This window comes from Primulina eburnea, chromosome 16, assembly GCF_022965805.1.
Source record: "Primulina eburnea isolate SZY01 chromosome 16, ASM2296580v1, whole genome shotgun sequence".
NCBI lineage: Eukaryota > Viridiplantae > Streptophyta > Magnoliopsida > Lamiales > Gesneriaceae > Primulina > Primulina eburnea.
The window spans coordinates 25752145-25770223 of record NC_133116.1 but is presented as its reverse complement, the minus strand read 5'-3'; the positions used below and the strand labels follow the sequence as shown (position 1 = coordinate 25770223).

At 33.3% G+C, this 18079-nt stretch overlaps 1 protein-coding gene across 1 annotated transcript; it reads left to right on the top strand.

The window, feature by feature from the left end:
* The first annotated feature begins 7901 nt into the window (after window positions 1-7901).
* LOC140816675 (ubiquitin-conjugating enzyme E2 7-like) lies at window positions 7902-16750 on the top strand. The gene is made up of 6 exons (XM_073176068.1): window positions 7902-8085; window positions 8208-8310; window positions 10804-10901; window positions 10993-11093; window positions 12237-12314; window positions 16522-16750. Exons 1-6 carry the CDS (start codon window positions 8037-8039, stop codon window positions 16597-16599), a joined length of 507 nt encoding a protein of 168 aa, XP_073032169.1. The 5' UTR covers window positions 7902-8036; the 3' UTR covers window positions 16600-16750.
* Window positions 16751-18079: the final 1329 nt, after the last annotated feature.

Here is an 18079-nt window from a genome sequence, read left to right as displayed (position 1 = left end):
AGGTATGGGGTCCGTGTCCTTCTATTTTGGGAAAAATATTATAGTTTGTTTTGAAGTTTGATGCCATAGTTTAGAGCAAGGATTAGTAAGGTCATGTCATGGGGAGTTATAGAAGGTCCTAAGATATGATCGAGCTTGAGAGTAAGTATAATTTTTCTACGTCTAAGTAATGCAAGTTAAGTATGAAATTCATGTTAGTATGTCGCAGCGACGGCCCCAGTCGAAGTCCAACGAATCCCTCAACGTCAAGTAAGTATGTATGACGTGCAAAGGAAATGTTTTAAGTTTCGAGGTATGCTAATTGTCTTGTGACCAAAGAAAGTTAAGGATTGGAAAGCGTTAAATCATGAACGGGGACCAATCCGCCCGTTAAATTATGAACGGGTTAGATCGTGGTTGTGAAGCGTTAAATTATGAACGTGGATCAACTGGCCTGTTAAATTATGAACAGGGATCTTATGTATGCGGCAGTGGATACGTCCCTGTCAGCCCAGTACTGTGGTGTGTCTGATCAGGCGTTTATCATGTTAAGGGTCACTTGCTTTGAAACATCCTCTACGTAAAATTATGCAGTTAAGTATGTTGAAGTATGAAAGCATGTTTAAGAAAAGTTTATGATCATGGCACGTCGAAGTATGTATGCTCAAGTTTAAGTTTATTTCAAGTTGAAGTTTATGCAAGTTCAATTTAAAGTTATGTATGTCCTATTTTAAAGAAGCATGCGATTTTATTATGTAGTACTCGTTATTTCCAGTTTATACGTGTTTGAGTCTTTAGACTCACTAGACTTGATCGATGCAGGTAAGTACGATGAACATGAGACAGGAGGTGGCGACCAAGGGGCAGGCTTGGGCTGAGCGGCAGGCTAAACCCGAGGACCGCAAGTTTATGTTTTTAAGCACAGTTTTAAATACTCTGAATTTTTATGATTTGAATGTGAGATGTTTTGAGACAGCGTTCTTTTAGCAACTTTTTAATTGGTGATGGATTATTTTAAAAATATTTTTATGAATGTTGGGTGACGACCGTATGGATTTTTTATTTAATAAAATTTTTAATTTTTCCGTAAATTTCAAGTAGTAAAAGTACGGTACATTACATAATTGATCCAAGAATCGATAGATATGCTTAAAGTGCAAACTTCAAGCTCATTTACAAACTATGTTCATTGTAAGGTCCAAATTTAAGTTGACGTAATCCAACTGCATGCAAATCTAGAAAATATAAAAATGAGTAATTTAATTTGATGGCTAATTAATTATGTGACATTCATGCTTATTATGATTTTTTTTGCCATTCTGCATGAAATTGCATTTTTTAAAGGTTATTCAAGTGACGATCGAGGAACGGAGACCGGGGGCTGAAAAATGTTTTAATTAAATAATTAATTTTAATTATTTTAAGGGTGAGGATTTTCTCATATTTTTGAAATCAAAGAAATTGTGAATGATTTAATATGCCGGGACTAAATTTTTATCGGTGTTGGATTTTCAACTAAAATTCGATCTTTTGAGCAGTCCGGTTATTTAATTCACTGAACATTTTTACGAAACGTCTTTTCTAAAATTTATAAGTTTAATTAAAGTCTAGCTTGCACTAGTGGGCTTACTTAAAATTTATTAGGCCTTAAGCCTAATTAATAAAATAATTAGTATATATAATAGTGTCAAACCTAGATTAGGACTCACTTTCAGCCGCACAAGAATTTTAACGAAAACAAATTCTTCTCCTCGGCGCTGCAAGGCTTCGGCCGTGAGGAAGATAGCTTTTCCTTCTTAGTTTTGAGAGTTTCAAGCCTCGGTTCTCTCCGTTCTTCGTCGCCGTCGGTATTTCGTGCGTTTACGACACAAAGGCACGCCAATATCTTCCTTTTTCTCATCCAATACATCATATATCGATTTATTAAATGCATGTGTAAAGATCATGAAGTTCTATTACGGTTTTTACGTATTCGTATTACGATCTAACGTTTTCTTGTGTCGATTCATGTTTTGCACGTTTATGGGCTGCCATGATGTTACGTATGGTTTAAGTAAAGCTTTTAAAAAAAAAAACGAAGCCACATCCACTCCCTATACTCGGCAGAAGCCATCGAAAATCAGGAACACAACAGGTGCAGGCTGCCGTCTTGGTGTGTAACGATCGGGTCTCACGATTCGGGGTAGGGCTTGGACTCGGCTTGGACCAGTACGCAGCCAAGGGTAGTCATGAGTCGGGGTGAGAGTCCTAGCCATGCTAGGACTCGAACCAAGGGCTCGGGAAAGAGTCCTAGCGCGGCTAGGACTCCACCCGAGAGCCCTGCACAGATTTGTGCAGGGTTCGCGCCTCCTTCATGCGAGATAGGCTCGTGCTGGGGGCATGGGCTGGGCTAGGAAAGGTTCACTAGAGGCCTTAGTGAGTGTCCCTGGGATTGGGTTCGGTTGGTTGAGCGCCGGCTTGTCACACACGATCACAATCATAGAGATCACACAACATGCAACTCTCGGCCACTTTGTGCAGTAGGTTGGGCTGTTTCGGTTATGGGTCTTTGGGTGTCATCTTGGCAAACTTAGTGTCCAGGGGGCTAGATTATCATGTTGGGCACCTTTGGCTCGGTATGGTTCGGGGGTAACTCGCAAAAAAAAATTAAGAGATGGCTCGGGGTCAAAGTTTAGGTGTCAAAATGAGTTTTAAAACAAAGAAAATTTGGAAAACGACTCACGGGGGTCGAGTCATGGTCCATAAAGTCTAAAATAATATAAAAAGACTAAATTTTGAATTTAGGAATTTTATATTAAAGTTTGGTATTTTTTCGGGATTAAAACACCGTCAAAACAATTATTTAAAGATAAATGGAAAAGTCTAATTTTTAAGCTTAATAAAATTATGAAAAAATTCACGTAAGCTTAAATAATTATTTGGGATATGTTAGAGTCAAGAAATCAAGAAAAAATTCAAAGACGTAAAATGTCACGTCCAAGGGTAAAACGGTCATTTTACACCTAAAATTAGTAACTGTCATGGCAGTGCCCTAAATGCTGTTTCTATGTTATTATGTGCATTTTTAAATGCTTATAAATTGTTCATGATTTATTTATGATTTATTTTAAATGTCTAAGAAATTTTATGATTAAAATTGACATTTAAAATACATGGTGCATGCTTGGTTTCAAAAGAAAATATATTCATGCATAATTTTATAAGGTGATGAAAACATGGAAATATTGATGAAAGTGAAGTAATTGTGACTATGAGGAGTTCAGGATTTGAGGTTATGATCAAGAATAGGCCAAGGCTCAGTTGACGATCTTGTGTCGCTGATGTCCCCGTCGCCCAGTACTGTGGTTTCATGTAGATGGTACCATCGTCATGTCATGTCATGTCACGTCAGGAAAGTCACAATTAATGATCTGAATTCAATCAAGGAAAAAATAAAGTTATGATCATGAAAAGAATCACGTCATGCTATTATGTCATGTTATCATGTTATGTTATGATCAAGGAAAAGGTAAAGGTGAGGTTCACGTCATGCATATCACGAAAATGTTATTTTACGTAAAAGTATTTTCACTGTTGCATGTGATTATGTATATATTACTCGTTACAAAGATTTGGTGTGTTGAGTCTTTAGACTCACTAGGTGTGTTGGATGCAGGTGAGGGTGAGGGAGGACTTGACGCTTGAGATGAATGGGCCGAAGGTGCACACAACCCGAGGACCAGCGCTTCTACTGTTTATTCCGCACTCATGATGATGGGTTATGATTTCACGTTAAAAGATTTTTAAAACCATTTATTTATGCTTTAGAGTGGTTTTGGAGAGGAAAATACGACATGCGATTACTTTATTTTATGATGATTACAATTGATTATTAAATGCTTGCTAGCGAATGTTCTAGATCATGGACGAAAAATATTTTATCAAAATATTTTTTCAAGGACCAAAAAAAAAAAAAAAAAATTAGTACATTTTAAACTCAAGAACATGGGACGTTTCATTCATAATGCATCTCTCGATTAGCCATGATGAATAAAGAACTATGTTTATTTATTTAAATGATATGAATAAGTATACTAATGAATTTTCCATGGAAAGATTGCATATTCGAATATCCAGTATTTTAATGCATATTGTGAGTATCTCATTTACGAAATCAAGTATTTGCAAACTCAAATTAGGTACTTCTCAAGTAAAACTAAGTACTTTAAAATTTTCATGCTTATTTGAGAATTTTTTTACCAAAAAAATATTAAATAAGATGAATATGTAATCCATGCTTAGTGATCGATCAAAACTTTCATTGTAAAATTCTTAGTAAAAATTAATAATATTCAAGCTCGAAATAATCGCAAGTGCACGATGTCAAGTAATAATATAGTTATGGACTTTCAATAATCGCAAGTGCACGATGTCAAAATGTTCAATGCTTAGTGATTGAGCAAAACTTTCATTGTCTAAGGACTGCATTTCTCAATTATTATTCTCAGTTATTCAATTTTTAGCAGCGATACTTCAGATGATTGTTTACTACTACGATTATTAAATAAAAACTCAATGAAATGGTTTAAGGATTAAATGATGCAATAAATAAGCTAGAATGATTGATTAAAGTTCAATGAGAAGTGAATTTGTTGAGAATCTCGGTTCACCTACCCCTCGCTAATCTACTCAATTCATTCGACAATGATCTATGCTTTCGACGAGATTTCATATCCAACTGAACACGCCCTCTCAAACTATGCCAAACTAATTCAACTCAGTGAAGTAATTAAATCTCTTTAATTATTTATCGATGGTGAATTGCATATCGTTTTATTAAATCTCATAGCTTTCGACCTACTGGACTATGACTATTGACGTGTATCCGACTTCATATTTCTCTATAAATTGTAAATCCACAGATTATGCTAATCGTTCCTATCACGGGCTATTCTCTCGAAGAACATTGTCCGGAAATCTTCAAATCTTCGCTCTAAGCCTTTTTTCTCTTTCAAAGCTTTGTGGCTGTTGAAATGTCCTTGAACATGTCATCCAAATACATCTTGGATGGAAACACGAGCACTTGGTGAACTTACGTTACGTATTCGAATATCCAGTATTTTAATACTCATTATGAATATCTCATTTACCAAATCAAATATTTTAAAACTGAAATTAGATATTTCGGAAGTAAAACTAAGCATTTGAAAAGGTTCAATACTTAGTTGCGAATTTGTTTTTTTTTTTTTAACAATTAAAAAAACTATTAGATGAAATGAACATGTCATCCAAATGTATCTTGGATATAAATGCGAGCACTTGGTGAACTTACATTGCATATTCGAATATCCATTATTTTAATACTCATTCTGAGTATCTCATTTACCAAATCAAGTATTTTAAAATTAAAATTAGGTATTTCGCAAATAAAACGAATTATTTGAAAAAGTTCAATGCTTAGTTACGAATTTATTTTTTTAACAATAAAAAAAAAAATTAAATGAAATGAACATGTCATCCAAATGCATCTTGGATTGAAATGTGAGCACTTGGTGAATTTACGTTGCATATTCGAATATCTAGTATTTTAATACTCATTCTCAGTATCTCATTTACCAAATCAAATATTTTAAAATTGAAATTAGGTATTTCGCAAGTAAATCCAAGTACTTGAAAAAGTTCAATGATTAGTTACAAATTTATTTATTTTTTTACAATAAAAAAATAATTAAATGAAATGAACATGTCATCCAAATGCATCTTGGATGGAAATATGAGCATTTGGTGAACTTCCGATATATATTCTAATATCCAGTATTTTAATACTCATTCTGAGTATTTCATTTACCAAATCAAGTATTTTAAAATTGAAATTAAGTATTTTGCAAATAAAACTAAGTACTTCAAAAAGTTCAATGCTTAGTTGCGAATTTGTTTTTTTTTTTTTACAAAAATAATTAAATGAAATGAACGTATCATCCAAATATATCTTGGATGGAAATGCGAGTACTTGGTGAACTTACGTTGCAAATTCGAATATTCAGTATTTTAATACTCATTTTGAGTATCTCATTTACCAAATCAAGTATTTTAAAATTGAAAAATAGGTATTTCACAAGTAAACTAAGTATTTGAAAAAGTTCAATGCTTAGTTACGAATTTGTTTTTTAACAATAAAAAAATATAATTAAATGAAATGAACATGTCATCCAAATGCATCTTGGATGAAAATGTGAGCACTTGGTGAACTTACGTTGCATATTCGAATATCTAGTATTTTAATAGTCATTCTGAGTATTTCATTTACCAAATCAAGTATTTAAAATTGAAATTAGGTATTTCGCAAGTAAAACCAAGTACTTGAAAAAGTTCAATGATTAGTTACAAATTTGCTTTTTTAAACAATAAAAAAATAATTAAATGAAATGGACATTTTATCCAATGCATCTTGGATGGAAATGTGAGCATTTGGTGAAATTAAGATGCATATTCTAATATCCAGTATTTTAATACTCATTCTGAGTATTTCATTTATCAAATCAAGTATTTTAAAATTGAAATCAGGTATTTCGCAAGTAAAATTAAGTACTTGAAAAAGTTCAATGATTAGTTACAAATTTGCTTTTTTAAACAATAAAAAAATAATTAAATGAAATGAACATTTCATCCAAATGCATCTTGGATGGAAATGTGAGCATTTGGTGAACTTACGATGCATATTCTAATATCCAGTATTTTAATATTCATTCTGAGTATTTTATTTATCAAATCAAGTATTTTAAAATTGAAATCAGGCATTTCAAAAGTAAAATTAAGTACTTCAAAAAGTTCAATGCTTAGTTGCAAATTTGTTTATATTTTAAAAATAAAAAATATTTAAATGAAATGTACATGTCATCTAAATGCATCTTGAATAGAAATGCGAGCACATGGTGAACTTACATTGCCTACTAGAATATCCAGTATTTTATTAACTTTTATGAGTATCTCAATTACCAAATCAAGTATTTAAAATTGAAATTAGGTATTTCGCAAATAAAAGTAAGTATTTCAAAATTTTCAATGCTTAGTTACGAATTTTTTTAAAAAAATAATAAAAAAAATAATTAAATGAAATGAACATGTCATCTAAATGCATATTTGATGAAATGCGAGCATTTGTTGAACTTACGTTGCATATTCAATTATCCAGTATTTTAATACCCATTCTGAATATCTCATTTACCAAATCAAGTATTTTAAAATTGAAATTAGGTATTTTGCAAGTAAAACTAAATAATTGAATAAGTTCAATGCTTAGTTGCGAATTTGTTTTTCTAACAATAAAAAAAATAATTAAATGAAATGAGCATGTCATCCAAATGGATCTTGGATGGAAATGAGAGCATTTGGTGAACTTGCGTTGCATATTCGAATATTCAATATTTTAATACACATTCTAAGTATTTTATTTACAAAATCAAGTATTTTAAAATTGAAATTAAGTATTTCGCAGGTAAAGTATTTCAAAAAGTTCAATTAGTTGCGAATTTGTTTTTAAATAAAAAATATTTAAATTCAATTTACATGTCATCCAAATGCATTGGGAATGATGAGTGGAAAGAGAAGATGACCAATAGAAATATGTATTTATATCAATTTTTATTAATTAAAATGGTAAAAAGGTAAAAATGCATAAAACATGTATTAAAAACTACCTTGAGTTTTTGTCAGGTATCAAAATAAAAAAGAAAACTCTTGGGTACTGAATCTTAAATAAATCTTTGATAGATGTATTTTTCTCCAAATTGCCCTTTAATTAATTCTCAAGATTATAATGGAAATGAATGTTATTAATATCTAATGTAAATCTAAATTAAGGGGTGGTGATAATAATTACCCAGCGCCTTGACTTGTCAGAACCAAGAAGTTACACTACCGACTACTTTTATCGCATCTATGTTTCATATATAACTCAACAATATGAAACTCACGTCGGCCATTAACCTTTTTCTCTAGCAATCTCGTCAAGTTTAAGGTTTTGGCCCTGTCCGCCTCTTCCGTATCCCTCGGATTCTCTAAATTCTCGATTATTTTCAATGGCTTCGCCCTCTCAAGCTAGCCTTCTTCTTCAAAAACAACTTAAAGGTATTTATAACTTTATTGAATGAATGAAAGTTCAATCTGTGCTCATGATATTTTGCCAAAAGAAGGTTTTTGCTTTTTCAGATTTTCGTTAAAATTTGTGGGTTTAATGTTCTTCTCTGCAGATCTGTGCAAACACCCCGTTGATGGATTCTCGGCCGGTCTGCTGGATGAAGCTAACTTGTTTGAATGGAGTGTGACCATAATTGGCCCACCTGACACGTTATAGTGGGTGTTTTCTCTTGCTGTATTATGTTGGAATTTTATGTTCCGTTGATTCGTATGAGAACATAGTTGCTTTTATTTTTTATTATGTAATCTGCTTTTTTCTACGGTGCTTTTGGTTTATCATTAAAGCAGTTGCTGTTGTGGGGTTTTGGATTTGTTGCTTCCAGCTTCTTGTTTGTTTTTTCCTTGATTGTTTGTATGTTGTTGTCCAATTAATTTCCAGATATTGGTTCACAGTTGCAACTCTTTCTAAAGACTCGGTGAAGCATTGTAGTATGGTTATTTGAATTCTCTGATGTATGTTTTTACCTGCAATGCAAATATTCAATGCCATCTACCTGTGGAAATCCATCAAATTGCTAACATCATTTTAAAAAGGTTTTAGGTCCTTTTTCTCTAGGTTAATTGGTTATTCTTGTTTGGTTATTCCTGCCACTTGCCTTCATACATTTGAATGCAAGAATCCTGATCGATAAAGTTAAACCTTGGTAAATTTGTTGGGTGAAAGGTGATTAAACAATTGGTATTAGATTGCTGATCACATTAAGTCATGGAATTGTGGTATGAGAAGTATATGGTCTGAAAGTTGTACTACGTCAACTAGCAGATGAAAAAGACTAGCTCTTTTGTTCTTGGCATGGTCTGGCGTGATTGCTTTCTTTATCCCCAACTTCCAAATTCCAATCCACTGCACTTGTACCTTGTTTGTTACTTACCCGTCCTTGGTTATAACCTCGACTACCACCGGCCCCAACCTCTACTACTCACATCTGCTGCCTATGACAATCTTTTATTCAGTAAATATCAAGGTTTGGCTGTGTCAGATTGCCTTTTTCTCACCCTCCCTCTTAGCTTCTCCTAACCTAACGTCTCTTAACATCTCTTGAAATTTTAGATATTTGTTGGTCTTTTGTCCCGACTATGCATCCCTGGTCGTCAAACTGCAAATTGTTCCCCCTTTTCCATTAACCTCTCTGCCATGTCCACAGTACCATGTTTATGCCTGTCAAATCCAGCTATTTAACACTATCTGCCTTCTGTCTGTAATCCCGCCATGTTTCCATTTTCCTGTCTTGGCCATTGCCTTTACTTGGATTCAGCTATGTTATTTCCCATTTCCATTGGAACTTTTGTGCCAGAAACGGTGATATCTCCAATTATAGCCCTCTGGTATGTAAAATTTATCTCCTTTTTATCACCATAGTGTACGAGACAAATGTAAGAATTCCAACGAGGTTCATACATCGTGGCTGTTGCATGAATTTGTTGGGGTCTGTGTGATTTAATCTTTGTCTGTTTTCAGGAGTGTTTGCCGTTTGTGAAATTTACTGATTATGAGATCATACTATGAGTTGTTGCGGATGATGACAATATTTTCTCGTATTTGGTTTAGACGTTTAGTGCTTGTAGTGCTAAAAAGGGTGGCGGTGATTAAGTTGGCTGGTCTGCCTGACCTCTTTTTAATTTCTATTTTAAGATTTCGTAAATTATTTTGGTAAGAGATGAATCAACAACCTAGAGGAAAATCTTGTAAGAGAAATTTCATCCTTTTTATGAAAGGGTTTAACTAATTTAGAGAGAGAATTTTTTTTAAAAATTTGAAGGGTAAGGGTGTTGTATAACTGGTTATTCTTGGCTTATCTTATACACCTGTTGGAGATTGGGAAGCAATTGAAAGAAGAAGTTTAGATTATATTTTGGTAATTCAATATTGATTTCTTATTTGAAATCTGTGATTCTTGTGTAGCAATCTTATGATCGATATAAATTTTCTATTATTGCCTGAAACAGAACAAGTACAAGGTCTGTTTTTGGCTGAATCAAATCTATCTTTTTTGGAATCCAACTCGGGTTGTCGTAACAATCTACTATTCGAAACACATTCAAAAAAGAAATTGTATATTGTAAATAAAATAATAGCAGTATTGCATATTGGGGACAGGGTCAATTTCTTATATATGATATATACACTAGGAAACACTTCTTTAAAAGTAGTTTCTACAGATTGGTAGAATTGCAAAGTAGCCATCAAGTGTTGCATAGCCCCACATGCCACATACCATTTTATACTCTTTTTTTTTTCCTGGTTCATTGGTGCCTGAATCTAAGGTCTATCACAGTTCATTATCTGTTCACTGAAACGAGGAAAATAATTTTAAACTGATGCCAATTTGATAAGATATATGTGAATAGACCAAATCTGGAGTAAGAGAAGCCTTTTTCTAAGATGTATTTCATATTTTTCAAGTTACAAGAACTAATTTTCTGTGTTTGCTGAGAATTCGGACACACTAATAGAAAATAAAAGTTCTGCTGAGTTATTGGTGCTTAAAGGACTATCCCACCTTGTTATATACAGAGGAACTTGATTTGAATTTGTCACAATTCGAATATCAGTTACACTTTAAGTTAATGATTCACAGTATTGTGATGTTTTCGTGTTTGATATTGCATGATAACATTTTTGTCGGATTTTTATAATTTTGGATGCAGCGAAGGGGGTTTTTTCAATGCCATCATGAGTTTCCCACCAAATTACCCAAACAGTCCTCCAACAGTGAAATTTACCTCAGAGATATGGCATCCCAATGGTTTGTACTCTTTGACTGAGTAAAATGGTCTATCAGCTTGATTGTGTGCTTATTAATTATTGATATCGATATTGAAATCCATGGGTTGCAGTTTATACTGACGGGAAGGTCTGCATTTCAATTCTTCATCCCCCAGGAGATGATCCAAATGGCTATGAGCTTGCCAGTGAGCGTTGGTCACCTGTGCACACGGTATGGTCAGTAAAACAATGTTTTGTATCAACTTATGTGTTCTATAGGTTGAGTATTTTAGTGATCTTGAATTTGTAAAAAGTTGATTACTTTTAGCCTGTGCCAAATTTACCATTTTAAAAAAAATTATAATTTTTATAACTTTTCATCGAAAGGAGACACTTTAAGAAATTTGATGAATTGAGATATCTGGTAACGATATTTTTTATTATTTCTTGATTCGAATTCGAAGTAGTGTCGTATTCTATTTCTGTATTCTTTCTAGATTCACACAAAATCGCGAATAAAATAGATTCATAGGTTTGATACCTTGTCTAGAACTCATGGGTAAAAGAAATATTCGATCACATAGAGTCGATGAATGAAGTGGGTTAATTAATAATTCACATACGAAAAATGGCAAAAAAGAAAGCATTCATTCCTCTTTGTATCTTGCATCTATGGTGTTTTTGTCATGTTGGATTCTTTATCATTTTTTAAATTTGAAACTAATTTCTTAAAAAAATTATAATTTTTCTTGAAGCTTCTACAACTTTCTTGATCATTTTTAAAATTTGAAACTAATTTGTTAATATATTGGTGACTGTTTGTGTGTGAATTGGTTTGCATTTATGGTAACTGATAGCTTAAAAGGCTTGAATCTATTCTTTGTGAGTTACAATCCTGGTGTTCTTCCCTATTCGAGAAATGAAAACTGTTTGGAAATTGATTGATCATCATTGACATTTCTGCTAAACATTCATTTTCCTTTCGCTGGAATTGTTCTTAAGATTTTTATTTACGCTTTGGCCCGATTTCTTAAATCCATGGCAATCGCCCCCTTTCTTAAATCTGAAGCTACTATGATGTAACGATGAACATTGCATCATTGATCAGGAGCTGTGCTGTTTTTTGCGATGTGCTGAGAATTCATTAGAAGGTTTTTTATGGGCAGAAACATAAGATTGTGAAGCCCGTGAACTGAATTGCGCAAGAAATTTATAAATGTTGGTGTTCTTTATTCCTTCTGTATCATCAATTAATATATGCTGGTTTTCTTGTATGGTTGCTACAAACCTTTGGCTCCACCCTAACCGTACTCTTTTCTCGCCCGTTTATATTAATTTTGTGCGGAAAGTTTATTTTTTAGATTTTGATTTTCAGGTGGAGAGTATAGTTCTAAGCATCATTTCAATGCTTTCAAGTCCGAATGATGAATCTCCTGCTAACGTCGAAGCTGCTGTGAGTGCAAACTCTTTAAAATGCTATTGTTTTCTTCTTTTTTGTTGCATTACATGATTCAATACTGAATGTTGATGGTCTTTGGCTATTCTTCTAAACTCCTTGAAACATCAGAAGATCTTAAGGGAGCTTATCAGGATGTATTTTGTTATCTTCAGTGAACTATCGTAAAACAAATTTTAAAATAAATGTTAGGTAATAATAAATCATTTGGAAAAGCGAAGAGATCACGCCTTGTTTTGTAAAAATGTTTTAAGTTTGAATTTGTCAGGATGAGATTGTACTGGCCAGAAAATCCGTGTTTGAAAATTTGTGGAAAAATTAAAAATTTTCTCTTTAACTAATTAAAATGCCTCTTTAAATAAATAAACTGATAAAAGATTCAATATTTGAATATTCGAAATAGCAGCGGAAGTAATTATTGTTTGCAAAATAGCAACTTAAAAATAATCCAACAAAAGATAAAATTGTTTTAGCATAAAAATGGTAAAGGCTGAAAATGAGGTCCTCGGATTCCACTACTGCTGACCCAAGATGGCTCACTGGTCCCCGTCCTCGATCCCGACCTCATCAGTACCTACAACAATCAAGTTTAGTGAGTCTAAAGACTCAGCATGCATATATCATAAATAACGAGTAAGTAAATAAATAATAAAATTGCATGCAAGGTAAAATGTCATGAGTCTGGACTAACGTAAATATATCATGTCATGAGTAATTATAATACGTGCGTAACTGAACTGAAAATTATAAGTGAAATGTTTGCCCCGTAAAGCCCTGTCATAAAATAACATGTAATAAAAATTTTCTGTTGAGAATATGTTCTACGCAAGTGGCCCCTGAACTGAACTGAACTGACCGGTAAGTGACCACCGGGTGAAGTAATAATCGTCTGATCAGACTAATGCCACAGTATAGTGGATGGAACTGAACTGAACCGAACCGGTAAGTGACCACCGGGTGATACAATAATCCCATGATAGTGCAATGGCCACAAGCAATATCGCATATATCTCAAAAATGAATATTTTATGTTTTTTTGCACGTAATGTAAATAAACTACGTAAATAAATATCATGTATTAATTTTACCGAATGAGTTGGATCGTTCCCAGGCTCGCTGCGACTTAAATCTAACATGAAAAATTGTGTAAATGATTTTTACTTGACCAAACTTTGTAATTGACTCCATAAACGAGACAATTACGCCCATTGACTTAGTATTTAATCACGACTCCGTACCAACCCGAATCAACACCGAATCATCATTTAGTCATGATCAAAATACACCTAAAATGATGAAATAATGCTCCAAAAATGATACAAGTCGAAATTTTGGTGAATGGAGGCCTAAAACATGAAACGCTCTTTCGAGAGTCAATTTGGCACATTGCACCGTAATTTCTCGTACGACCTCTAAACTTAACCGAATCACGAACGGTCAAAAACATGACCTTCCTAACTCGATGAGGCACTGTCCAGTCCAAGGTCATAGACTAAAAGCCAACCAAGAACTCAAACGAGCCTCTGAACCGAAGCAGCAAGTTGCTGTCCAAAAATTCCAGCAACCGCACTTGTGCTTACATTGCTTCGTTTGCGAGACTATTGTCCATTGGGGCTTGCACCACCGACCAGAGCCTCTTCCCAACATCCTAAGGAATGGTTTGAACCATGGCTAAGGGTTCTAGGCCAGCCACAATTCGAACCACTCCATGAATCACCCGATAGATCCCACCTGAGAGCACCCTTGCGTGCGTGGGGAGTATTACTTCGTTTACTGTCCCGTGCCATTCCAGTGGTCATTTGATTGACCATGGCATGATCTAGACATCAAGGGGTATGGTGTGAACCGTGGCTAAGGGCTAAAAAGCCAACCAAGATCCACACCAACACCATACACTCGAAACTCACACATGCAGAAAATAAGAGGGATCGAAGGGGGGGGGGGGGGTGCTTGTCTTGTTTGTTTTAAAAACTGATGGGAACATGAACCAAGCCATGAAAGGGTATCTTGGTCACGTCCTAGACATGCTAGGGAAGGGTTTAAACCAGGGTTACATGCCCAAGAGCCAACCAAGATTCGAACCATCCTTAGACAAACAAAACCAGAATTTTCGAAATCCAATTCTGCACTATAGGGAGGTTGCTGTCATTTCGTGTTGCTGGAGGGGAAAAAGGCTTAAACCAATGGACTAATCCCTTCCTAACACACCCTATAACATTCCTAGAAGCAGCCTTGAGCGCCTGGAACGAGCCAACTCCTTGAAATCACATAACCAACAGAACCGTGAAGCATGAAGGGAAACCGAAAAATCTGTGCTGAAATTTTGTGCAGTGTTGCTGAACAATTTCGGTTTATGCTAATAAAATCATGAACAAATATGGTTTAAAAACATGTATATGACTTGATTGAAGAGCAAGGAAAGATATAAACATGCCTGGATTTGTTTTGAAAGAAAAACAAATGAAAACAACGACGCGGCGCGGCAGAGACGGAGTGCTCTACATTTTCTTTTTCCTACTTGATTTTCTGTCTTGTTTCTTGCTATGAGGCTCACGATTTTTTTTTACTCTGAATATGCTCTGAATTTCGGTGATATGGTGAGGGAGGGAAGTTTAGGAAGATAATGGGAGGTTGCAAGATAAATGGGAGGAAATGAGTCTCTATCCTTCTAGTTTGTGAGATAAGGAATGATTTGATTATCAAGAGATTTTGAGGGATATTTTTTTTTAGGGCGAGGGCCAATTTCTAGCTTAATAAAGTGAGGGAGGATATTGCTAAATCGTTAATTAGTGAAGATTAAAAGATGAGGGAATTATCCCCAAGGAAATATTAAGGAAAGAAATAAAATCGTGAGTTGACAAATCAATATCAAATCCTAACAAGAGGTGGCCGATTTTATTTAGTTAAATGGGGTGGTAATTTGCTTAATTAATAATTATTGAAGATTTAGTGTGATGGAATTATTTCCCAAGAAAATGGATAAGGAAGAGATCAAGGAAATAAGTTGTTAAACTTTTTAAATCTTCCAAAGGTAGTGAACGATTTTTATTAATTAAAAAAGGAGGGAATTTGCTAGATAACATGTTAGAATATTGCTTAAATATAAATTAGTGTTGAATAAAATTTTGGGAATTATCTATCATGAAGTGGATAGGGAAAGATATCAAATAAATGAGTTATCAAATATTTTTAAACCAAGTAAGGAGGGGGCCGAAAATTGCAATTAAAAGTGGAGGGGAAATATTTCTTAAATCTTGTATTTTAATTCTTTAGAGTTTTATCAATCCATTACATATTTTAGTGAAAAAATAAATTAATTACGGAATAACATTATCTTGCATGCATGGCTAAATTTTTAAATTAAATTGCTAGCATGTTAAGTTGAAATTTCTTAATTACAATAATCCTAGATTAACTTATCTCAAATTGGTCACATAATTTAATTTAGACTTTTAAATTAATTACTGAACCTAGAAGAATTTATTTACCACTTATCTGAAATTATTTAAATAATTCCTTAAACATTCTTTTACCTTGAATCAACTTATTATTTATCTTAAATAAATTCTAGGAATGCTTTCTTATTATTAAATTTTATCTCCAAACTCCAACTCCAGTCCGGCCTCACTTATTTAACTGAAAAGATAGCAACTAAACTATTGCATTAAAATAATTAAATTTAAAGAAAAGAATTTAAATACTCATGCAATAAAATCATTTTAATTTAAATACTAGGAATTATGCATGGCTTATACGTAGTATAATTTACGGGTTCTAAAATTATGAGACTTTCCACAAAATCCTAATATAAGCAAACATGGTCGATATCAGTGAACAAAATGAAAGCTTATGTTAAAAAATCTATACTGTCTTAACTTCTCTGAGAAAGCTTTATAACCTCAAACAGCCTAAAAGACGCATGGAAGAATCCTTGGAAAAAAGTCAATCTAATGTTTGTAACCTTTTTTCTGTTTCCTTTATGTTTGTTATTTTCTCAATGAGTTTTTAGTGGTTTGATGTAAAGGAACCACAAGTTGTCCATATCTGAAATGTTCTGGGAATCTAATGGAAGTTTCATATTGGAGTTGGTTTTTAAGCTGTCAAACGAAGTTGCTGATGAATTCATTTCAGTTTAAAACATTACTTCGGTTGGTCCATCAATGAAAATTCTTTCATCAATGTTTTTCATTACCAATTGCTGCAGAAGGAATGGAGAGATCATAGGGACGACTTTAAGAAGAAAGTTAGTCGTTGCGTTAGACGGTCACAAGAGATTATGTAAACTAAACGCCTGACGCCTTGCTTCAAATCTTATTTTGAAAGAAATTTGGTGTCGAGCCAAAGAACTTGGTTTCCATGAGGTTACCAACTTGTGCAAACATCTAAAATCTTATAAACAGATTTTTATATCTCGACTCTTCTTGCTTGTTCTATTTTTAAATTTTATTTTGTTTTGCCTATTTTATCAAAATGGTTCCTTAACATGTTTTAGATGATCAGTTACTCCCTGCGAATATTGTTTAGTGGCCTCAAGGCTTTGGAAGAGTTCAATATTTTTTTTTTTTTTTTTTTGAAAACTCCTTGCCGTTTACTAATCTAGTAGTTGTTGGTCACAAATTTGAGCAGCTAAACTTTCTTTTTACGTTGTCTGACCATATATCTTCATGATATGGTTATGTATATTTTGAGTGGAAAAATACAAAAATTATTAATGTAATTTAATTAATTTTTTTTTTATATTTTTTAATGAGAAGCAAATATGTGTCTTCTCAAGGTGCACCAAGCTCTTTTCGTTTTTCCTATAATAATCAGCGATGTAAAAGTAACTTAATCAAGTTGAATATGAAGAAAATGTTGTGGTTTTAGCTTTATTTTAAATAAATATATTTGCGGTTGACTTAAAGTTTGAATTTATTTTAAATAACATGTTTAGAAACATTTGAAACTATTCGTAATAATAATTAATGAATATTTAAAAAATTATATTATATTAATAAAATATTTATGATCAAACAAATATTTTTAATATAATCACCATCAAATAAGTAATTTGTGACAGATTATGATTTATTTTTAAAATTTAATGGCATAATATAAGTAATTTGCTGCTCCAAAAGGCAAAAATGCATATCAAAATCTATAGATCCCATTGGGCTTTTTTGATCGAGTCCAAGTCCTTGAATTATTTATGAGCCATATTGTATGCCAAGATGTATTCCATAGCTTCTGGTTTTCAAGAAGCTGAGAATCAATATCAACTAAAATCCATAGAAATTACATAGTTCAAACACATTAACAAAAGAATAACCCAACTCATCGTACCTACAAGCTGCATAGATAATGTTCTTGAATATATAATAGGCGTCATGAGGTCTACCTTGCAACGTAAGATCATGAAACTCATTAAAAAATGAATCATATATTCTAAACAGCTTCCTAGTCGAATTAGCTGCCTAAAATAAAGATAAAGTTCGCTTGAGTTTGAGACTAGCATCTTGATGTAAATGACGTGTTTCATTGGTGAATATATGAAGATGTTCATCATACAGATGTGTGATTATATGATGATGCACTTAATAACCTACCCTCAGACTGTCCAAGTAGTTCTCACTTATCTAGTTGAATAATCTGCGGTTATGGTTGTACACCATTAGTTTTTTGACATGAGACAATGTAGAGGCTCTATGCACTAGCATGAACTTTGATCCGTTTACCGACTCAATTGAGGGTCATCAAATGACGAGGTTGGGTGTAGTTTCGAA

Coding starts and splice junctions, on each gene's coding strand:
- LOC140816675 (XM_073176068.1), top strand. CDS start 8,037: ATGGCTTCGCCCTCTCAAGCTAGCCTTCTTCTTCAAAAACAACTTAAA. Junction 10,902..10,992: donor AGAGATATGGCATCCCAATG/GTTTGTACTCTT, acceptor CATGGGTTGCAG/TTTATACTGACGGGAAGGTC. Junction 12,315..16,521: donor CTGCTAACGTCGAAGCTGCT/GTGAGTGCAAAC, acceptor CAATTGCTGCAG/AAGGAATGGAGAGATCATAG.